Source organism: Ovis canadensis, chromosome 5 (assembly GCF_042477335.2).
Source record: "Ovis canadensis isolate MfBH-ARS-UI-01 breed Bighorn chromosome 5, ARS-UI_OviCan_v2, whole genome shotgun sequence".
Taxonomy (NCBI): domain Eukaryota; kingdom Metazoa; phylum Chordata; class Mammalia; order Artiodactyla; family Bovidae; genus Ovis; species Ovis canadensis.
This window is the reverse complement of record NC_091249.1, coordinates 27,615,264-27,639,115: the sequence shown is the minus strand read 5'-3', so window position 1 is coordinate 27,639,115 and position 23,852 is coordinate 27,615,264. Positions and strand designations below refer to the sequence as shown.

The following is a 23,852-nucleotide window of genomic DNA, read 5'->3' as shown; positions in this document are numbered from 1 at the left end:
GGAATTACATCAAGTCCAAGGACAGTGTCTCCTCCAGACCTTGGCCTCAGCTCTTCCCCCTGCCTGGTACACCCTGCCCTGACATCCATGTGGCTCCGCCTCAGCTCCCACAGATCAGAAAGATGGATCTAGAACCCCCAGACCTCCAATGACATCGTCTCCTTCCTTGCTTTGCTTCTTCTATAACATGTCACCATGCGCTACGCTATATATTTTTACTTGTCTATCCTCATTCTTGGCTGTTGTCCCACCTAAACGTGCAGGGAATTTTATCTACTCTCTACTCTGTTCCCAGGACCTAGAATTGGGCCGAGCATACAGTAGGTGTTCAAGAGGTATGTACTGACGAAATGAAAAGCAACCCTTCCTCATTGCTTTAGAGGGTGGAAGGGGAAACATCCACTTCCCTCCAGGAATGAAAACGGAGAGTGGAACTCTGAGACCCACCATGGGCTGGATGCTGTTTTGTTTTTTGACCTGAGTGGATTGAATACAATTTTTTTTTTTAAGTTTTAGAAAACTGAGATATAATCAATACAGACCATTTATGTTAGTTTCAGGAACAACATAAGGATTTGACGTCTGTATACCTTGTGAAGTGATCACCACTATAAATCCAGTTCACATCCGTCACCATACAGAGATACCCATTTTTTTTCTTGTGATGAGAACTTTTAAGATCTTCCATCTTCTTGTTGCTGTTTGGCAGCTCAGTCCTGTCTGACTCTTTTCGACCCCATGGACTGCAGCACGCCAGGCCTCCCTGTCTTTCACCATCCCCCGGAGTTTGCTCAAACTCATGTCCATTGAGTCAGTGACCCCATCCAACCATCTCATCCTCTGTTGCCTACTTCTCCTCTTGCCCTCAATCTTTCCCAGCATCAGGGTCTTTTCCAGTGAGTCAGCTCTTTGCATCAGGGGCCAAAGGATTGGAGTTTCAGCTTCAGCATCAGTCCTTCCAGTGAATATTCAGAGTAGCAACTTTCAAATATACAATACAGTATTATTAATCATCACACTGTGCAGTACATCCACAGGGCTTAGTTATTTTATAACTGGAAGCTTGTACCTTTTGACCACCTTTGTCCATTTCACCAACACCATTTCTTGCTGATTAAAAAAAAATTTATTTCTTTATTTGGCTGTGTCTGGTCTTGGTTGTGGCATGTGGATTTGTAGTTGCAGCATGGGGGACCTAGTTCCCTGACCCGGATTGAACTAGGGCCCCTGCGTTAGAAGCATGGAGTCTTAGCCACTAGACCACTAGGGAAGTCTCAGGGATTTCCTTTCCTTTTCTTTTCTAAAACTTTAAAAACATTTCACTTATTTATTTTTAATTTATTTTTGGTTGTGCTTGGTCTTCATTGCTGTTCGGGCTTTTCTCTAGTTGTGGTACATGGACTTCTCATTGCAGCGGCTTCTTCTGTTGCAAAGTAATGTCTTTGCTTTTGAATATGCTATCTACGTTGGTTATAACTTTTCTTTCAAGGAGCAAGTGTCTTTTAATTTCATGGCTGCAGTCACCATCTGCAGTGATTTTGGAGCCCCTCAAAATAAAGTCTGACACTGTTTCCACTGTTTCCCCATCTATTTCCCATGAAGTGATGGGACCGGATGCCATGATCTTCGTTTTCTGAATGTTGAGCTTTAAGCCAACTTTTTCACTCTCCTCTTTCACTTTCATCAAGAAGCTTTTGAGTTCCTCTTCACTTTCTGCCATAAGGGTGGTGTCATCTGCATATCTGAGGTTATTGATGTTTCTCTCGGCAATCTTGATTCCAGCTTGTGTTTCTTCCAGTCCAGCGTTTCTCATGATGTACTCTGCATAGAAGTTAAATAAGCAGGGGGACAATAAAGAGCCTTGACGTACTCCTTTTCCTGTTTGCAATCAGTCTGTTGTTCCATGTCCAGTTCTAACTGTTGTTTCCTGACCTGCATACAGATTTCTCAAGAGGCAGGTCAGGTGGTCTAGTTTTCCCATCTCTTTCAGAATTTTCCACAGTTGATTGTGATCCACACAGTCAAAGGCTTTGGCATAGTCAATAAAGCAGAAGTAGATGTTTTTCTGGAACTCTCTTGCTTTTTCCATGATCCAGCAGATGTTGGCAATTTGATCTCTGGTTCCTCTGCCTTTTCTAAAACCAGCTTGAACATCTGGAAGTTCACTGTTCACGTATTGCTAAAGCCTAGATAGCATATTCAAAAGCAGAGATGTTACTTTGCCAACTAAGGTCCGTCTAGTCAAGGCTATGGTTTTTCCAGTAGTCATGTATGGATGTGAGAGTTGGACTGTGAAGAAGGCTGAGCGCCGAAGAATTGATGCGTTTGAACTGTGGTGTTGGAGAAGACTCTTGAGAGTCCCTTGGACTGCAAGGAGATCCAACCAGTCCATTCTGAAGGAGATCAGCCCTGGGATTTCTTTGGAAGGAATGATGCTAACGCTGAAACTCCAGTACTTTGGCCACCTGATGCAGAGAGCTGACTTATTTGAAAAGACCCTGATGCTGGGAAAGATTGTGGGCAGGAGAAGGGGACAACAGAGGATGAGATGGTTGGATGGCATCACCGACACAATGGACATGAGTTTGGGTGGACTCCTGGAGTTGGTGATGGAGAGAGATACCTGGCGTGCTGCGGTTCGTGGGGTTGCAGAGTCGGATACGACTGAGCGACTGAACTGAACTGAACTTTTGGATGCCTGAAATATGTCATACTAAAATAGTTCTGGAGAATTTCCTGCTGGTCCAGTGGTTAGGAAGTGCTTTCACTGCCGCGGGCCAGGCGTGATCCCTGATCAATGGGAATGCACTCCAGTATTCTTGCCTGGGAAATTCCATGGACAGAGGAGACTGGTGTGCTATCGTCCATGGGGTCAAAAAAACAGTCAGACACGACTCAGCGACTAAGTGACAACAGTGACGCACAACTAAGAGCCCACAAGCTGCGTGGCACGGGGGTGAAAATCTACACACAGTGCAAAAGAAAGATCTCTAAGAAATACTGTGCAATAAAGAAGATAATAGCACTTGGTCTGCACCTGGCTCTGTTTTAAATTCTTTGCTTGTTTGGGTGCATGCTCAGTCCTGTCTGACTCTGCGACCCCATGGACTGTAGCCCACTAGGCTCCTCTGCCCCTGGGATTTTCCCAGGCAAGAAAACTGGAGTGGGTTGCCATTTCCCCCTCCAGGGGATCTTCCCAACCCGAGGCTCCCACATCCCCTGTATTAGCAGGTGGATTCTTTATCACTGAGTCACCAGGGAAGCCCCCTTGCTTCTGGAAACCAGCACAAAACGAACTTGCCTGTGGCTCCTCATGAGAAAGTTTAAGAGGCCATGTATTCACACATACACAGAGAAGGGTGTGGAGTTTCCTTAGAGGGATTCTAAACCCATCTCAAGGTTATTTGGGGGAGGAGGCTGACTGTTCCCTGAACCCTCCCATTCAAAAAGACACAAAGGGATTTTTGTTTTTAATTTATCAGCCCTTGACTTTTCCCAGGCTTGGTGGGAGCTCTAGGAAGGTCCCATAAGACCGATGAGTCTAGGGAATCCCCCCGTTCTAGCTTCCTCCTAAAAAAACCCACTGGGGCAGGGTGACTAGTTGTCTCAAGTTTAGCCTGGAAAGTCCCTGGTCTGGGAACTCCCCCTCACTTCTAGGCAAACCCCCATAGTTGGTGGGGTAACCCAGAGCTTCTGTGTTGGGTCTGGACCCCCACTGTGATGTAGGAGTTCAGCAAAGAGGTCACAGGCATGAGGGGCTGCCTGTGAGCTTTGCCAGTGGCGTCCGTGGCCTCTTTTCTCTCCAGCTGTCAAGCGGTGTGCTGGTCCCACTTTAAAAGAACCTGAGGGACTTCCCTGGCAGTCCAGGGGCTAAGACCCCAAACTCCCAATGTGGGGGAACTGTGGTTGGTCCCTGGTCACAGAGCTTCTCTAGTGACTGTAAAGAGTCCGCCTGCCTGGGTTGGGAAGATCCCCTGGAGAAGGTAATGGCAACCCACTCCAGTATTCTTGCCTGGGAAATCCCATGGACAGTGTAGCCTGGCAGGCTACAGTCCATAGGGTCACAAAGAGTGGGACACAACTGAGCAACTAAGGTACCACATGAGGCAACTAAGACTGGGCACAGCCAAATAAATTAAATTAAATTAAATAAGTAAACATTAAAAAAAATCTAAGAGAGCTCAAAAAATTCTTAGCACCTAGGCCTGAGCCCAACTGGCATCCAGGCTGGGAAAATGCAAACTATTATTAGAGTTTATTGTTATGACTGGGTTTATTACTATTATTGTTATTGGGCTTCCCTGGTGACTCAGATAGTAAAGAGTCTGCTTGCAATGCAGGAGACCCAGGTTTGACCCCTTGGGTCAGGAAGATCCCCTGGCAAAGGAAATGGCAACCCACTCCAGCATTCTTGCCTGGGAAATCCTATAGACAGTGGAGCCTGGCGGGCTACAGTCCATGGGGTTGCAAAGAGTCAGGCACAACTGGAGAGCTAACATTTTCACTTTCATTGATGTTATTAATCACCCCACCTGACAATTCCTGTTGGTCTGGCCTCTGGGCCCAGCAGAGGCCACCCCATCTCATCACACTAGGGCTGGCTGTTGAAGAATCTGGCCCACTCCATTTCCTGCTACTGCACGGTGCTAGTGGCAAAGAGGAAGTCGAGGTGGAAGGCCATGGCCAGCTCTTCCCGAGTGGGGCAGGACAGTTGCCCAGGGCCTAGATGTCTCTGGAGATCATTCACTCCACCAGCTTCTTGGCACCTAAGGGTGCCAGGCACCGTTACAGGTCCTGAGGACACCGTGGGGAATCACACAGATCCCACTCTTTTGTGGAGCTGACATTCTAGAATGGAAGTCAGGCCTTAAAAATCAGTGCTCAAAGAAAGTTCCAGTGAAGTAGACTCTCATAAAGGCTGCTAAGCAAATGTAGCTGGTGAAGGAAACAGGAAAATAGGCTTGCAGATTCAGAATGAGTAGCTTCTGGGAGGGCTAAGGGTTCTGGGCCTGGGTGTTTGGTTTGCTGTTGTTCTCATTTAAACACTGGGCCTACAGTGTGTGGTTAGTCACTCAGTCATGTCTGACTCTTTGTGACCCCGTGGACTGTAGCCCCCAAGCTCCTCTGTCCATGGGATTTCCCAGGCAAGAATACTGGAACGGGTTGCCATTTCCTTCTCCAGGGCCTATTGTGAAGCTCATGAAAATTTTCTTTCTTCTTCTTCTTTTGTAAAATATTTATTTTCTTGGCTGTGCCAGGTCTTAGTTGCTGCATGCAGGATCTTTGTCAAGGAATGTGACATCTTTAATTGTGGCTTGTGCATTTGGGAGTGTAGAGTCTTAACCACTGGACCACCATGGAGGTCCCAAAGTTTTCTTTAAAAAAAAATTTTTTTTTTAATTTTAGGATTTCCCTGGTGGTTCAGGGGTTAAGAACCCACCTACCAATGCAGGGGACACGGGTTCAGTCCCTGGCAGGGAAGATTCCTTGTGCTGCAGAACAACTAAGTGCATGAGCCACAGCTACTGAGCCTGCGCTGTTTTCAATATAGCAGTGTGTACATATCATTTCCAAGCACCCCGTCTATCCCTCCCCTCAACACTTCCCCTTAGAACCATAAATTCCTTCTCTTAAGTCAGTGAGTCTGTGTCTGTTTTGTAAATATGTTCGTTTGTATCTTTCTTCTTTTTTTTTTTAAGATTCCAACTATATTCCACATATTTTCCAAGGGCTTCCCTGTGGCTCAGATGGTAAAGAATATCCCTGCAATGAGGGAGACCTAGGTTCAGTCCCTGGGTTGGGAAGATCCCCTGGAGGAGAGCATGGCAACCTACTCCAGTATTCTTGCCTGGAGACTCCCCGTGGGCAGAGGAACCCAGTGGGCTACAGCCCATGGGGGTCACAAAGAGCTGGACACGACTGAGTGACTAAGCATGGCACACATATGAGGGATATCATATATCTGTCTTTTTCTATCTGACTTACTTCACTGAGTATGATCATCTCCAGATTTAGCTATGTCACCTCATTAGCATAAACTTAGGTATGGTTGCACAGGTTTATTATGAAACACAAAAGATGTTCTTTTCACCTCTATCAGTCAAGATATTGGAAAGGTTTTAGGAGCTCTGAGCCAGCGACTACAGCCAAATGCTCCAGTGAATCACGATGCTATCACCTCTTTCGCTCAGGAAGTTTCAAGAGTTGTCAAAGTTCTGTGCCAGGAATTAGGGATGAAGATCAATATATATTTCTTCTTATGTCACCGTATCACACATGGAAGGGCCAGCTCCCTCAGACAAGGGTATTGATGGGTCAAAGTTCTCAGGCTCATCTTTTATTTTATTTTAATTTTTTGGCTGCCTTGTGCGGCATGCAGGATCTCAGTTCCCCAACCAGATTGAAACTTTGCCATCTGCACTGGGAGTTTGAAGTTTTAACCACTGGACCGCCAGGGAAGTTCCCTTCTCAGGCCCATCTGTGTCTGCTCAATATTCTCATTCCAAACCTCTAGGACCCCCTCCTCCCCAGTCAGTGCTCTCACCTTTGCATAAGAGATCCTTAGCATTTAAGGTGAAAGTGTTAGTCGCTCAGTCACGTCCGACTCTTTTCAACCCCATGAACTGTAGCCCGCCACGCTCCTCTGTCCACGGGATTTTCCAGGCCAGAATAATGGAGTGGGTAGCTATCCCCTTCTCCAGGGGATCTTCCCGACCCAGGGATCAAACCCGGGTTTCCTGCATGACAGGCAGATTTTTTACCATCTGAGCTGCCAGGTTAGCATTTAAATGGTGTTACAATGCTGTAACCCATACAATCAGGCTCTGAGCCTGATCACTCATATCTATAAAGGATAAGAGATTGTGCTCAGATGCTCACAAATACTGCGGGCCGTGCAGGGAGGCCAGATTGAGGTGGGGGTGGGCGGGGCAGGGGGAGGAGCCTCAGATCCGTGGGACTGGACCAAGTGGGGTGAGATTTTGCTGATGAACCAAAGATGGGTGTGAGAGAAACGTGAGATTTCTTTTCTGCATTTTGATTTTTGCTGTTGGTTTTTTGGTTTTGTTTTTGCCGCACCACGGGTCATGTAGGATCCTAGTTCTCCACAGGCATTGATGCGCACCCCCAGCAATGGAAGCACAGAGTCCTAATCACTGGACCCCCAGGGAAGTCCTTCCTGAGATTTTCTGAAAATTTTTCCCTTGAACTAACCAATATTTCTATATTTCTCTTGAGTTCTTCCATAGGTGGGCTGAGCAAACACAAGAAAATATAGTACATTCTTTTTATTGTATATATTCTTTTTCTTTTGTCAGGCAAGCGTATGCTCCTCGGTTTTGTTTCATCACAACAAAGATTTGGAGTGACGGACATTAAAGCCCTCTGCGTGTCACGGTTCTCGGGTCTTGGACAGATCGTGTTATGGCTCTTAGACAAATCAGTGTTACAGCTCTATTTTATTTAGATAATAACAGGAATATCCATCCTCCAGGTGTGAAGGCATGTTGACCCAAAGTCTCCGAAGCGATGAGCGCCTCAGCGCACGCGCGGAGTGGTGGTGGTGGGGGCTCTCTGCCCCTCAGCCCTTTGGCTCCTCTTTTTATGTCCCCCCAACCCCCCAGGCCTGCCCTGTGGAAATCGGGCCAGCCAGGAGTGCTGTTTGTTCTCCCTGAAGTCCTCACTCCGGTCCTCAGACCTCCCTTTGTTCTATTTTTGCGTGCTTTTCTCTTCCTTATCGTTTAGCCACCGCCATTCTGGACTCCTTTTCCCTATTCTAACTACCTAACACTTTCTTTCTGGCCATGCCACTCAGCATGTGGGGTCTTAGTTCCCTGGCTAGTGATCAAACCAGGACCCGTGAAGGCAGGGAGCCTTAACCCCTGGATCATCAGGAAAGTCCTATTCTATATGTTCTATATATTTCATTCTCTGTTAGGAAATATACAGACACTCTGGAGATGTCACCATACCAATACAGAATTCTGCTTTTTTTTTTTTTTCCCCAGCTGCAAATGATTCTCTTGTCAGGGTGAATCACTATTAATTCCCCAATCCCCAAGTTCCCAGCATTCACTATCCTCCAGGTTCTAGGCTAAGTTCTGTTTACAACTTCACACTGAACCTCCATAGCTGCCCTGTGAAAAAGGGTCTGTTTTCCCCCGTTTTCTCAGACTGAGAAGAGTAGTCACATGCTCTTGGCCACAGCTGTTATGGCTCCAACTTCAGAATTAAACCTGGCTCTGCCCTTTGGTGCTTTGGGACCTGGAAAAGTTCCTCAGTTCAGTTCAGTCACTCAGTCGTGTCCGACTCTTTGTGACCCCATGAATCGCAGCACGCCAGGCCTCCCTGTCCATCACCAACTCCCGGAGTTCACTCAGACTCACATCCATCGAGTTGGTGATGCCATCCAGCCATCTCATCCTCGGTCGTCCCCTTCTCCTCCTGCCCCCAATCCCTCCCAGCATCAGAGTCTTCCAATGAGTCAACTCTTCTCATGAGGTGGCCAAAGTACTGGAGTTTCAGCTTTAGCATCAGTCCTTCCAAAGAGCACCCAGGACTGATCTCCTTCAGAATGGACTGGTTGGATCTCCTTGCAGTCCAAGGGACTCTCAAGAGTCTTCTCTAACACCACAGTTCAAAAGCATCAATTCTTCGATGCTCAGCTTTCCTCAGCCTCTGTTAAAGAAAAATTTATACTGACACTTGTTAAAAGTCGTTAACTAAACGAAACTTTTAGGTGGCGTTTCGGGGGGTGGGGTTGGTTCCGAAGATCACCAGTCCTCCTTTATGTCTTGGTGCAGAAAAGAATTCAGCAAAAGTCAGAGTGATGGATACCAAGTGATTTATTAGAATAGGATGCTTGTAAAGCTTACCAGTGGGCAGGTGAGAGGGTGCCGAGCCCCTCAACTTAGTGGGCTACAGTTTTATAATCAAAGGAAAAGTGAGGAGAGGGGAAAGACCGCTTTCTTCCTCATTCTTTTTTAAAGTCATATATTTGTTATTTATTATTTTTAAATTTATGTATTTATTTGGCTGCACCTGGTCTTAGCTGCCACACACAGGCCCTCTTAGTTGCAGCACCCGGGATCTAGTTCCCCAACCAGGGATCGAACCTGGGCCCGACACATTGGGAGTGCAGAGTCTTACCCACTGGACCACCAGCAAAGTCCCACTTCCTCATTCTTGAGTAGGTGTTGTGCTTTGATCATCAGCTCCTCGTCCAGACTGGGCAGGGATGTTTTCTTGTCCCCACATGGTTAAGCCGAAAGTCATAACATAATGGAAAAATTATTTCAGGTTTCAGTACAATGGGGATATTTACTTTGAAATGTCACTTTCCCATAAATTATTATTTTCATGTGTGCAGAAAGCATGTCCTAGACCTTGCTGAGCTCCCTGGGAAGGCTGTGGGTCTCATGCTGCCATTGTTTTATTGTTTTGAAGCTGGCCTCATGTTTGTACTGCATGCTTTGTGGTTTAGCAAGCCTGCTTGGTTTTGTGGTTAAGCAAACCTGTTTTCTTAAGTGACCATTAACTTACTGGGGTCTCCCATATTTTTCTACTTACAATCCCCTAGTGGGATTAACTATTTAATCACCTACTTTGTCCCTTTACTCTGCCCTTATCATAAATGGTACAGATGAACTTATTTTCAAAGCAGAAATAGAGACATGGATATAGAAAATAAACTTATGGATACCAAGGGGGTAAAGAGGGTAGGATGAATTGGGAAACTGGGATTAGTTATTGCTAGATAATTAATAAGAACCTACTGTAGAGCACAGATAACTCTACTCAATGCTCTGTGGTGACCTAAATGGGAAGGACGTCTAAAAAAGAGGGAATATATGTATATGCATAACATTCACTTTGCTGTACAGCAGAAACTAACACAACACTGACAAGCAACTCTACTCCAATTAAAAAAACACACAAACTGTCAACTGGGACAAAAAAAAAAAGCACAACCTAAAAGTTGAGAGTTATATTTTATTTGGCAGACAAACTGAGGACTGAAGTCTGGGACACAGCATCTCAGATAACTCTGAGAGATTGCTCTGAAGAGGTGAGGGGGGAGCCAGGATATATTCAAGCTCTTACAACAAGGTTATTGTTAATAAAAGAAAATCAGATATCTCAAGTTAAAGAGTTTAATGCTTTCCTATGTATGGGAAGATGCAAGAGTCTGGGCTCACTGAAATCATTCCCTTGACAGGTACCTCAGCTGACCTGTGCTTTCTCATCCTGAGTCTCCTCATGGTGCATCTCTGCAAGGGTGGCTGCAGTGACTTCCTAGGTGGCGCTTGTGGAAAAGAACCTGCCTGTGCAGGATTCGTAAGAGGTTCGCGTTTGGTTCCTAGGTCAGGAAGATCCCCTGGAGGAGGGCATGGTAACTCACTCCAGTATTCTTGCCTGGGGAAACCCACGGACAGAGTCTTTAGGGTCGCAAAGAGTTGGACATGATTGAAGTGACTTAGCATGCACCCATGCATTGCAGTGACTGACGGGTGGATGGTGGGCATCCTGTTTCTATCCTGAGTTCTCTCAGGGCTCACCATCTGTGCGGCTGTGATGCTGATCTCTAGTAGCCTCCACCTGCAGCGGTTTAAGGCAGGGTTTCGGTTCCCCAGCCAGCGATTGAAGTCGGCTTGAGGCAGTGAGAACGCTGAATTCTCACCACTAAGACCATCAGGCCCTGGCCTGTCAAGTGTGCAGAAATTAATTTCCACATAGAGACAGGAAGCAGTGAAACAAGTAGTGATTATTAGGAAGGAAAAGGAGTATGTGTGGATAGACACAGAGGCAGGCTCAGAGAGAGAGTCACACCCTTATGGTAGGTTGAATCACTTTAATGGGGCAGGTCTTCCAGGTTTCCTTTGGCCAATCATCTTTCTTTGCCTGGTTCTGAGTACATATTTGGTTTATCTCAGTCCTCCCATGTGTGCATGCATGTCTTAGCCAAGATGGATTCCAGTGAAGAGGCCTAGGGGTAGGCTGACGTCACTTACTATGAGGTGACACCCCCTCCTTTTTGACCTCCAAGGAGCCTTTCTGTGCATGTATAGTTGGGGTCTCCTTGACTTGTTGTTCAGTCACCAGGTCGTATCTGACTCTCTGTGACTCCATGAATTGCAGCATGCCATGCTTCCCTGTCCTTCACTCCCTATAAGAGTTTGCTCAAATTCATGTCCATCGAGTCGGTGATGCCATCCAACAGTTTCATCCTCTGTCACCCCTTCTCCTCTTGCTCTCAGTCTTTCTCAGCATGACAGTCTTTTCCAATGAGTCTGCCTCCACTCTTTCCCAGCATGAGGGTCTTTTCCAATGAGTTGTCTCTTCACATCAGGTGGCCGAAGTATTGGAGCTTCAGCTTCAGCATCAGCTCTTCCAATGAATATTCAGGTCTGATTTCCTTTAGCATTGACTGATTTGATCTCCTTGCTGTCCAAGGGACTCTCAAGAGTCTTCTCCAGCACCACAGTTCAAAAGCATGTGTTCTTCAGCACTCAGCCCTATTTATGGTCCCACCCTCACATCCATACATGACTACTGGAAAAACCATAGCTTTGACTATAAGGAACTTTGTCTGCAAAGTGGTGTCTCTGATTTTTAATTCACTCTCTAGGTTTGTCATAGCTTTTCTTCCAAGCAGTGTCTTTTAATTTCATGGCTGCAGTCACCACCCATGACTTGGAGAATGAGAAATATGTGGTCTCTATCTTTTACCTGAGCAAAGCTTAGCTCTTCTGTCTCCTGCTAATTTGGAGTATCCATCCACAGGGGAGAAACCAGCCGTTTACCCTGAGGCCCATCTAGCTCCTATTCAATGTGATGGCTGGATGACTGCAATATCCTTTGTTTACAGATATGGCAGGCAATATTTTTGACTCACAAAACAGTAAGGGAGACTATTCAGGACAACTGCAATGGGGGACTGCAAAAGGGGAGAGCACTGGGCTCAACTCTGAATGCAGCCAAGACATCTGGGGATTGCCAGGCAAAGAACAGAATGAGGGTGTGACGGGGGAGGGTGGGAGGGGAGCCTCCCTGGTGGTCCAGTGGAATCCACCATGTAATGCAAGGTACACTGGTTCGATCCTCAGTCTAGGAAGATCCCAAATGGCGCAGAGCAACTAAGCCAGTGTGCCACAACTACTAAGTCAGTGCTTTACAGCCCAAGAGCCTCAACTACTGAAGCCCATGTGCTGCGACTACTGAAGGCCAAGCACCTAGAGCCAGCGCTGTGGGAAGCCCGTGCTCTGCAATGAGAGAAAGCCCGAGCAGCAAGGGCAACCCTTAGCTGATCCCCAAAATAAATAAATGAATAAATAAACCTTAAAAAAAAAAAAGGATAGGGAGATTCTTGCTAAACTGACCTCACAGGATTCTTGCTAAAGAGAGGATGAATATTTATACATCAATGGTGGAAACTGAAAAACCTGATCAGATATTGGGGGTCAGGGGATGACTGTGCAGGACAAAGACAGGACTGGCGCCAAGGTTGAGGGGTAGTCAAGAAGGCTCAGGGCTTCCCTGGTGGCTTAGGGGTTAAGAATCCACCTACCAATGCAGGAGATTAAGGTTTGATCCCTGGTCTGGGAAGATCGCACTTGTCACAGAGCAACCAAGCCCAAGCAGCACAACTATTGAGCCTGTGCTCTAGAGCCCGGGAGCCGCAACTACTGAAGCCCAAGCATTCCAGAGCCTGTGTTCCACAACAAGAGAAGCCACAGCAATGAGAAGCCCGCACACCACAACAAGAGAGTAGCCCCTGCCCTCCGCAACTAGGGAAAAGCCAGCCCATGCAGCAGTGAAGACTCAGGACAGCCAAAAATAAAAATCAATAAAATTATTTTTTAAAACAGAAGAAGGCTCAGAGGACTAAAGTTCGGGCAAGGAAAGAGTCTTTGTCACCTCTCTGTACCGCGGTTTCTTTCTCTGAGAAATGGGGATAAGAGATGCCAGACTGCTAACATCAGATTGTTAGGGGAACCCACTGACTGCCCTGGCCAGGCTTGATAGTAACTACTTGAGTGAGTTATCTTACAGCAGGAGGAATGGAGAACTAACAAACTACTAGCAACCAGAAAGAACTCAGGAAAGGTCAAAAGGAGAGAGAAAATGCCAATACATACTCGGACCACCTCCCAGAATCCTTGCTAGAATTCATCTAGGCTGATCCACGAATGCACCACCAGGAAGGACTCTTGAGTCAGAGTGATTGGCCAGAGACAACCCAGAAATTTACCCCATCACCATCAAACCCGAGACTGACAGCCATGCAGCAGAGCAGTTCTCCTGGGTTCCCTTACCCTGCTGCTCTCTTTCCCCCCTCCCCGGGGCGCCCCTTTCCAATAATGTCTTTTGCTTTGTCAGTACATATGTCTCCTTGGTAATTCATTTCCAAGTGTTAGACAAGAGCCCACTCTCGGGGCCCTGGAAGGGGTCCCTCTTCCTGCAACAAAATGAAATAATGTGTATAAAACGCTGAGTGCACAGCCTTCTCTGTAAATATAAATAGCAGCGACTTGTTTTGCAGGGATCAGAACTTGGATCAGATGGGACGCCCAAGCTGCTACCTTGAGCAAAGAGGCCTCGGAGAACAGGATGTTGTTGTTGTTCTTCAGTCACTCTTTGCCACCCCATGAACTGAAGCACGTCAGGCTTCCCTGTCCTTGACTATCTCGCAGTGTTTGCTCAAACTCATGTCTATTGAGTCAGTGATGCCATCCGACCATCTCATCCTGTCGTCCCCTTCTCCTCTTGCCCTCAATCTTTCCCAGCGTCAGGGCTATGGGTGATCAGAAAAGGAATGTGAGCGGGTGGGCCCTGAATGCCTCCTCCAGAAGGCGGGGGTGGGGGTGGTTGGTGGTTGGTGGGGTGTCTCAGCTCTGAGAAGCAAGGCTGGCCACGCAGACAGGGAGGAGAGGCAGGACGGAATGGAGGGCCACATGGCAGCGGGGTCAGAGGACTGAATGGCAGCCAGCTGCAACCTTGATGGCCGAGATGACGATCTGACCTTGCACCAGGATAAGCTCTGGAAGCCTGACTTGCTTGGATCCACTCCTGCGTGGGTAATTGAAGTCGCGGCGCCGCAGAGTTTACTCTCTCCCGCCCCAGGCTGAGCGAAACTTGAAGCCTGAACCAATAGGGGAGCCACCGTAGTAGTGAAGGGGCGGAGCAGGACAGCGACCAATGAATGTGCCCGTTTCAGGCGACCAATGGGAGGTGCTGTTCCAGGGGCGATCAAGAGGCGGCTGCCCCGGCCGTCGGGGTGGGGTCCCGGGTTGCAGCGAGTTCCGGGGAAAGGGTGAGTCTGGAAGGGGGCGCGAGGGAGCACGCCCTGGAGATCATTGGGAAGGATGCAGCTGGCGGAACTGCCCTTTGCAGGAGGTGGTTAGAAGCCCCCACACTGCCTTGTGACTGATCGATGCCGGGTGGGTACACAGCACGGTTCCTGCCCCTGCCAGCAGGGTTTGGAGGTTTCTGGCGGGGAGGTGGGGGTGCTTAGGGGGTTGGGGGCTACGGACCTCGCTTAGACCTCATCTTCGACCTCATCTTCAAAGCTAGATCTGTGCTCAGAGGGGATGAGGAAGGAGGAGATGGCCACTACAAAAGCCCGATCCCTAGGGTCTTCTCTCAAAGAAAATCATTTCTTGTTGTTCAGTAGGTCAGTCGTGTCCGACTTTGCGAACACTTACCAAGCGTTTGCCAGGCCCCTCGCGGAGCCTTTTCTCTGCTTCAAGCTCATTGAATCCTCCCAACAACCCTTTGAGAGAGAGACTGTTTTATGCCTATTTTCCAAATGAGGAAACAGACTCCGAGAGAAGTTGATTCCTGACAAATCCGGTATTATGCAATTGCGATATTCTGTTTTTCCCTCATCACGGTCTCAAATGAGTAACGTCACTCTAATTGCTGACAGTCCTTCTCCGGAAATACTCGGAGACCTCAGGAAGCCTGGACCCTGGGTCTGCCTCTCAAAAAGTTCCAGGTTGTTAGGAAAAGAGCTGAACAGAACCCCTCCGCCGCTCAGGGAGCCAGTAGGGACCAGGGTCACTAGTAGGGGTAAATGTGGGAAGCAGGAATATTGGCTGAAAGAGAGAAACGACTGTGATTATAAAATTAATGATAATGACTTCATGCTTGATTTTATCATATTTGTTATTTGGTCATGCCTGTATCAAGATTCTTAATGTGTAACCTACAGAACTGTGTTGAACCATCACAACCTAATTGATTTATAACTCTAGTTTTTAAAAAAGGTAGAAAAAAATAACCATAGTTACAATTTATAAAAAATGTGAAGTGTAACAGCAGTAATCAAAATGTGAGGTGGAGAATTACAAACGTAAAGTTTACAAGTTCTACTAAAGGGAAGCTGTTAGCTTAAAAGAGGGTATTGTCAGTGTGAGGTATGTTTTGTAAGTCTCATAACACATCTTAAACTTATTAAACTTAGGGTAACCACAAGGGAAAAACCCTGTAGTAATTTCATCCAAACACAAAGACAGACAGCAGGATAAGAAACAGGGAAGAACCTGTCTACAAAACAACCAGAAAACAACAAAATGGCAATAGTAAGTCTTTACCTGCCCACAATATGGTAACAGCAGTGCATAATTCCCTTACAACTCTAGTTTAAAAGTTTCTTTAAAAGGAATGTAGAAATGTCACAACTGTCTCTTCATGGCAACACTTTCAGCGTGCCTGTTTTCCAGATGGGGAGACTGAGGCCCAACATGACTAAATGACTTGCACTTGAGTCGACACAGGATTCACCCCCAGGTCTGTCTGACCATCCCGGTTATTTTGGAAAGGTGGGTTCTGGGCAGACTTTTGTATTGGTGAATTTGTCCACTAAAGGGGTTGGTGGTGGTGCTGTTCATGACTGATGTAGCATGGGGGGAGGGTGTCGCAAACCCCAGCTCCATCAAACAGATGTGGAAACTGAGGCCCGTGGAGGGGAATTGGGTGCCTAAGTTTGCACAGTGAGGGGGCCCAAATCTTTCCCTTCAGTTTGGAGGTAGGAAGGTTGAGGTACTAAAAAGGGCCCTCAAGGCTGAGGCCTGGGGGGTTGTTGATAGGATGTTCCTCCACAGGCAGGCCAGCTGTCAAGAACATGCCTCTGTGCCAATGGAGGACCACCACCAGGGGCAGGAAGCCCAATGGGGATGGAGCTCAGCCCATGGCCACCAGAGAAGGCCTGAAAGTACTTCTGCACTGGGCTGGCCCCAGTGGTGGGGAACCCTGGGTCACCTTCACTGAGCCCACACTGACCGCGGAGGATGTCTGCATCCACATCGCACACAAAGTCGGTGAGTCCCGGCCATCAGCCCCATGGAGAGGTGGAGGTGCCAGCAGCCACTGGGCCCTGTTTATCCAGTTGTCTGCCCATTCATGCCGCCCGTGTTGAGTGAGCACCTTCTGTGTGCCAGCCCCCAATTACTGCCTCTGTAATTTGCAATCAGTCTTATAAAAAGCTGATATTCTAATGAAAGTGAAAGTGTTAGTTGCTCCGTTGTGTTCAACTCTTTGCAACCCCATGGACTGTAGCCCGCCGGGCTCCTCTGTCCATGGGATTTCTCAGACAAGAATACTTTAGTGGATTGCCATTCCCTTCTCCAAGGGATCATCCCAACCCAGGGATCAAACCTAGGTCTCTTGCATTGCAGCTGAATTCTTACAGGGCTCAGCAAGAAATGCAATAAATAAGGAAACTGAATAGGAGGTGAGAGATGATGGTAAAAGATTTCACACTTGGGGACTTGCTTGGTGGTCCAAAGGTTAATACTCTGAACTTCCACTGTGGGGATGGGAGCCAGGGTTCGATCCCTGATTGGGAACTAAGATGCCACAAGCCGCATGGTGCAGCCAAAAAAAAAGATTTAAAACTTGAGGAGATAAGGGAGCAAGCCACAGGGACATCTGGCAGCGAGAACAGCAAGTGCAAAGGCCCTGAGGTGGGAACTTGCTGGTAACTGTGAGGAGGCCACACAGTTAGATACGTACTCTACAAACACTCAGCTCATGTGTTCCCTTCACTCACGTGGTGTTCCCTTCACTCACGTGGTGTTCCCTTCACTCACGTGGTGTTCCCTTCACTCACGTGGCTACAGGGATAGGTGAGGGTGAACAGGTGATGGTGCCGGTTGTGCAGAGCCTTTTGGGCCTCAGGGAAGACTTCAAATTTTACTGCAAGTGAGATGGGAGCCATGGAGGACTGTGAGCAAAGGAGGAACATGGTTGAACTCAAGGGTCAAAGATGCTCTGGCTCTTGTGGTGGAAGCAGAGTATGGTGGGTGAGGTTAGGAGCAAGGAACTCCAGAAAGGGAGATGATGGGTGAGAGGTCAGCCAGAGTCAGGTCTTAAACCTTAAAGCTTAAGGGCCTTAAACCCCAGAGGGAGAGTCTAGAGTTTAGACTTTTTCCCAGGAGCAGTAGGGAAACATGGAATGGTCATGAGAGCTTGCAGTGGATGTGCTCAGAAATCTAATGTCTTCTGCCAGAGGAGGAGAGGGCATCTTCAAGGGGACTTACCTTCCCCTTCCTCCAGGACACCCTCTCAGCCCCCCTGCCCCACAGCTGAATGGGGGCTTTCTGGTAGATTTCTATAACACTTCATACTTTTCCACTGATGGCTGATTCTTTTTTTTTTTTTAATTTATTTATTTATTATTGACTGCATCAGATCTTAGTTGTGGCACTTGAGATCTTTAGCTGTGACATGTTCAATCTAGTTCTCTGACCAGGGATAGAACGTGGGCCCCCTGCATTGGGAGCACAGAGTCTTAGCCACCTGACCACCAGGGAAGTCTCTGACCATAAGGAAGTGAGACAGGTTTGCTAGGTGTGTGAATCATGCCTAGTCAAGGTCCCGAGAACCTAATCTGTTTGAGGAAGGAAAAGATCTTAAGAGTAACTGGAGAATCAGTTTCAAGAATTTAGAAGGGAAACTAGAAATTGAAAGCAGAGCATGACTGTCTGGGTCCAGGTCATGGTTGTTCATTGCTGAGGGGGTTGAGCTTTCTTACGGGGCAAAGAGGGAGCCGTGGAAGGTTTAAGCCAGAGAGTGAAATAGATTGGTTCTTTTTTTTTTTTCAAAGAATATCTTCCTCTAATATTTGTCTTTTGTTTTTATTTTAAATATTTATTTATTGGCTGCATCAGATCTTTGCTGCAGTGTAGGAACTCGTCACTTGTGGCTTATGGGCTTAGTTGCCCTATAGCATTTGGGACCATGGTTCTCAGACCAGAGATTGAACCTGCATCCCCTGCATTGGAAAATGGATTCTCAACCCCTGGACCACCAGGGAAGGCCCACAGATTGGTTCTTTAGGAAGCTGTCTCACAGGGAGGCGTGCTCCTTCTTTGGGGTGCAGTACACTTGGATGTAACAATTTTTTTTTTCTTTTTTTTTGGCTGTGCCATGTGGCTTGTGGGATCTTAGTTCCCCAACCAGGGGTTCAATCTGGATCCTCAGCAGTGAAAGTACCAAGTCCTAACCATTGGACTTCTGGGGAATTCCTGGATGCAGTGATTTTTGTAGAGCAATTTGGCATCATATAACCTGAATACATTCCCTGAGGGCACACAGTTCCACTCCTAGATACGTACTCTACAAACACGCAGCTCATGTGTTCCAGGAGACACACACGAGAATGTTCAGAGCAGCCTCATTTATTTTACTGAGAAATAAGAGGCCATCTCAAAGTCTTTGTAGAGGAGAATGCACAGATCAGTTGCAGTGTGGTTGAACACTGAAATACTATGCAGCCAGGAAAAAAATTCAACCAAAGTTACATGTATCACGTGTGAAGCTTAAAAGCTATCATAGCCTGAAAAAACACATTGCTGAAGGATACCTGTGATATAATACCACACTCAAGTTTATAGCATTTAAAACTAGGTCATAGAAAATATGAAAATGATAAACTCTAGTTCAGGAGTATGGTTACCTCTTTGCGATAGGGGAGAGGAGGTGGATGTAGGTGGGAGTTTCAGTCGGATTTGCCAAGTTTTATTTCTTTAGTGGCTGGTACTTAGGTGATTATAAATTATCCCAAAAGAACTATTTCATATACAGTTTTTAAGTGATGTACGTATGAAAAAAGATGCTTAGGTGGCCAGTATGGGGAATGACAATAAATCTGGAGGCTGAGCTGGGACTGGGTTTTGTATTTGAAGGAAGTGGGTGGATCCTAGAGAGAATGAAGGGTGCAGAAAGAACAGAACTTGTGACCAATCTGATTTTGAGGGAGTGGGACGAGTTAAGGACAAAGATGAAATCCTGGCTTCGAGAACTATGCTGACAGGGGGCAGGTCTGGGGACCTCAGATGATATCTGTTTGGAACAAAGCACATCTCAGGGGGCCAGAGAAATCCACAGTGTGACGGCCAAGGGTAGTTGGGTATTTCTCTGGGGCTGAAGTTCAGAGAGAGACAGGCAAAGTGCCAGCAGTCTGAAGAGCTGTGTTAGTCTATGCTAGGTTCGCTCTAGTAACAAGCAGCATCCCCCAAATTCTCCTGGGTTAAGACAATGAAAGTTTACCGTAAGTCTGATAGTGAAAGGGTTAGTTGCTTAAACATGTCTGACTGTTCGCAACCCCATGGACTGTAGTCCACCAGGGTCCTCTGCCCATGGAATTCTCCAGGCAAGAGTGCTGAAGTGGGTAGCCATTCCCTTCTTCAGGGCATTTTCCCGAGCCAGGGATCAAACCTGGGTTTTCCGCATTGCAGTTAGAGTCTTTACCATCTGAGCCACCAGATGTAAGCGTTTAATGCTGATGCCCTAGCATTTAGTGCTGGTCAGATGGTTCCCCTCTATCTTGTAGTTTCACCACTAGGCATGAAGGGTCTCCAACATCCCTAGGGTAGGGAAGAGGACAGGAGAGTTTATTTCTAGACCTGGAAAATGTATATTCCTTCTGCCCACATCCCATTGGTCAAAAAACTGTCCAATGCCCTCATCCTAGCTGCAAGGGAGACTGGGAAATGTAGTTTTTCTGTGTGGCCACAGCATGGTCTACATATTGCATTGTCTTCTTTTGGCAGGGGAGGAGGCCAGGGAGAGGTTGTGAAGGGAGACAGCAGGTCTGGGAGTCCACGAGGCTAATGGCAGCAGACATCAACTTCCTGACTCATTTCTCCCCTGTGCAGGCATCACTCCACCCTGCTTCAATCTTTTTGCCCTCTTCGATGCCCAGGCCCAGGTCTGGCTGCCTCCAAATCACATCCTGGATACCTCCAGGGACTCCAGCCTGACGCTGTACTTCCGCATGAGGTGGGCAAAGTCCCCTTAGAAGGCTTTTGTCCTCTCTCCTCCCTCCCCAGTCCCCACCTGCCAAGACTTGGCCTGAATCCATGCTAACCCTCAACTGCACCCCCTCCTTTCCTGCAGGTTTTATTTCCGAAACTGGCATGGCACAAATCCTCAGGAGCCGGCTGTGTATCGCTGCGGGCCCCCAGGGCCCGAGACTTCCTCAGAACAGGCAGAGCAGGGGGTGCAACTCCTGGACCCTGCCTCCTTTGAGTACCTCTTTGAGCAGGTGTGAGCAGGGCTGGGGAGGCGTGACTATTTGTGAGGGACCTTGGGCAATTGAGGAGCCCCCACTTCCCTCCCAATTTGCTATAGCTAGTGGGTTTCAGTCATGCCATCTGGGATCCTTCGGCTGCCTGAACAAAAGGGTTTTGGACTCCTAGGGTTGCAGGGGTAAGAGTACTGTGGTTGATTAGTGATGTCTATCACAGGCATAGGATTGGGCAGATGAGGCATGCATATGGGGTCCCTCCCTTCCTGAAAGTAACCGGAAGCTGGGGAGTGAACAAGTTCTCACACCTCCCTTTCTGCCTGATTCCCCATCCCCAGGGCAAGCATGAGTTTGTAAATGACGTGGCATCACTATGTGAGCTATCCAGCGAGGAGGAGATCCACCACTTTCAGAATGAGAGCCTGGGCATGGCCCTTTTGCACCTCTGCCACCTCGCTCTCCGCAGTGGTGTCCCCCTTGAAAAGGTGGCCAAGAAGACCAGGTATCTGGGAATGGGGTGGGGACATTGCATAGGTGGGTGGACATGCCTGGGTATCTGAAGGCTAGGGTAGACCTTGCGTACTGCCATGCCTTCATTCATTCAACAAACATTTATCGAGCACCTACTGTGTGCTGGCACTAGTTTTGGGTGTTGGACACACAACAGTAAACCAAGTAGATGAAATCTGTGACTTCTTAGAGCTCACTTAAGAAAAAAATTGTGTATTTATTTTGACTGTGCTTGGTCTTAGTTGCAGCATGCAGGATCTTTAGTTGTGGCGTACAAACTCTTAGTTGTGGCACATGGGATCTAGCTGTGAAGGGAGACAGCAGGTCTGGGAGTCCACGAGGCTAATGGCAGCAGACATCAACTTCCTGACTCATTTCTCCCCTGTGCAGGCATCACTCCACCGATCACTCCATCGATCCCTGACCAGGGATCGAGCCCGGGGCTCCCTGCATTGGGAACACAGAATCTTAGCCACTAGGACACTAGGGAAGTCCCTGGAGCTCATATTTGATGGAGAAGACAGGCAATAAACAAAATACAAAAGTAAAATGGTAAAATGTATATAGTGTTTTTGATGGTGACGAATGCAATGGGGAAAAATTAAACTGGAAAAGAGGAAGGGGGTATCAGAGAATGAGGGGTGTACAGTTTAAAACTGGGTCATCAGTTTCTCACTGAAAAGGTGACATTCACTTTCAGAGATTTGAAGGAAGTAAGGAGGGAGCCAGGTGGGTATTTGTGAGAGGAGAATTTTCCAGAGGTATCAGCCAGTACAAAAGCCCTGAGCCCGGGCTGTGCCTGATGTGTTGGAGGAAGTATGGCTGGAGTAGAGTGAGCTTGGATGACTCCCTAGAATTCAAGGGAAGGGAGAAGGCAGAAGTCTGGGGAGTTACTCACCTCCACTGAGGTGAGGACTGGAGCAATCGGGGCATACTGCCTGGAGGAGGCAACCCTGCAGTTTTTTGTTTTTCTTTTTTTTGGCTGTGCTATGTGGCTTGTGGGATCTTAGTTCCCCCATCAGGGTTTGAAACCAAGGCTACAGCAGTGAAAGCACCAAATCCTAACCACTGAAAACAGCCAGGGAATGTCCCAGGACCTGCATTTAAAAAAAAAACCACAAAAATTATTTATTTTATTTTTGACCACATCGAGTCTTAGTTGAGGTATATGGAATCTTCGGGATCTTCTCTCTAGGTGTAGCATGTGGGCTAAGTTGCCTCAAGTCATATGGGGTCTTAGTTCCCCGACCAAGGATCGAGCCTGTGTCCCCTGCACTGAAAGGCATATTCTTAATGACTAGACCACCAGGGAAGTCCTAGGACCTGCAGTTCTTTTTGAAATTATTTATTTACTTATTTTTGGTTACGCTGGGTCTTTGTTGCTGCGTAGGCTTTTCTCTAGCTGTGGCGAGCAGAGGCTACTCTCTAGATGCCGTGCACCGGCTTCTCATTGCAGTGATTTGTTGCCAAGCACAGGCTCAATAGTTGTGGCGTATGGGCTTAGTTGCTCTGCAGCATATGGAATCGTCCCAGATCAGGGATTGAACCCCTGTCCCCTGCGTTGACAGGTGGATTCTTTACCTCTGAACCACCAGGGAATTCCTAGGACCGCAATTCCTTTTTTTTTTTAATTTATTTTTAATTGGAGGATAATCACTTCATGGCAGATAGATGGGGAAACAGTGAAAACAGTGTCAGACTTTATTTTGGGGGGCTCCAAAATCACAGCAGATGGTGACTGCAGCCATGAAATTGAAAGACGCTTACTCCTTGGAAGAAAAGTTATGTATGACCAACCTAGATAGCATATTAAAAAGTAGAGACATTACTTTGCTAACAAAGGTCCGTCTAGTCAAGGCTATGGTTTTTCCAGTGGTCATGTATGGATGTGAGTTGGATTGTGAAGAAAGCTAAGCACCGAAGAATTGATGCATTTGAACTGCTATGGTGTTGGAGAAGACTCTTGAGAGTCCCTTGAACTGCAAGGAGATCCAACCAGTCCATCCTCAAGGAGATCAGTCCTGGGTGTTCACTGGAAAGACTGATGCTGAGGCTGAAACTCCAATACTTTGGCCACCTCATGCGAAGAGTTGACTCATTGGAAAAGACCCTGATGCTGGGAGGGATTGGGGGCAGGAGAAGGGGATGACGGAGGATGAGATGGCTGGATGGCATCACCGACTCGATGGACATGAGTTTGGGTAAACTCGGAGTTGGTGATAGACAGGGATGCCTGGCGTGCTGCGATTCATGGGGTTGCAAAGAGTCGGATACGACTGAGCAACTGAACTGAACTGAATTGCTTTACAGTGTTCTACAAATCAGCCATAGGTATTTACCCATGTCTCTGCAACTCTTAAAGCACATATTTTTCAATCCTTGTCGTATTATCACCGTGGAGGACCAGGGCCGTGACCATGAAGCCAGGATGCTGAGGAGCACAGAGGAAGCACCCTATCCAGCCTGGTGATCAGATGATGCTCCTGGGGTGACATTTCTGCTAAGACCTGAAGGTTGAGTTGGCTTTATCCAGACATGGACTGCTTTGGCAAAGCATTGGAGGCAGAGGGAACAGCATATACAGAGGCCCAGAGGCAGCAGGCGGCAAAGGCCTGTTTCCAGGGGAATTGAACTTGGAATGCGATTGCCCAAGTGTTGGAGTCAGCCAGGCACTAACTGGGGGTCTTTTTCCCTCCAGGTCTTTAGGGAGCCCTGGAAAGCTTGGGAATAGGGGCAGAAGACAGCTAGAACCTTGAGCTTTAGGATCCCTCTATTCAAGAGATGGAAAAAATGTCTTGGGACATGGAAGATA

At 47.4% G+C, this 23,852-nt stretch overlaps 1 protein-coding gene across 12 annotated transcripts in view; it reads left to right on the top strand.

The window, feature by feature from the left end:
* Positions 1 to 14,217: 14,217 nt before the first annotated feature.
* Positions 14,218 to 23,852, top strand: part of TYK2 (tyrosine kinase 2) — a 29,509-nt gene continuing 19,874 nt past the window's right edge. The window contains exons 1-8 of one of the 12 annotated variants that reach the window (XM_069591039.1): positions 14,232 to 14,311; positions 14,669 to 14,850; positions 15,464 to 15,581; positions 15,723 to 15,821; positions 16,104 to 16,319; positions 20,160 to 20,283; positions 20,401 to 20,548; positions 20,869 to 21,032. In XM_069591039.1, coding sequence (XP_069447140.1) covers positions 16,124 to 16,319; positions 20,160 to 20,283; positions 20,401 to 20,548; positions 20,869 to 21,032 — 632 coding nt within the window. In that variant the 5' untranslated portion in view covers positions 14,232 to 14,311; positions 14,669 to 14,850; positions 15,464 to 15,581; positions 15,723 to 15,821; positions 16,104 to 16,123. Of the gene's footprint in view, positions 14,439 to 14,668; positions 14,851 to 15,463; positions 15,582 to 15,722; positions 15,822 to 16,103; positions 16,320 to 20,054; positions 20,284 to 20,400; positions 20,549 to 20,868; positions 21,033 to 23,852 lie in introns of all 12 variants that reach the window. The other 11 variants (XM_069591044.1, XM_069591036.1, XM_069591046.1 and 8 more) reach the window with 11 other exon arrangements.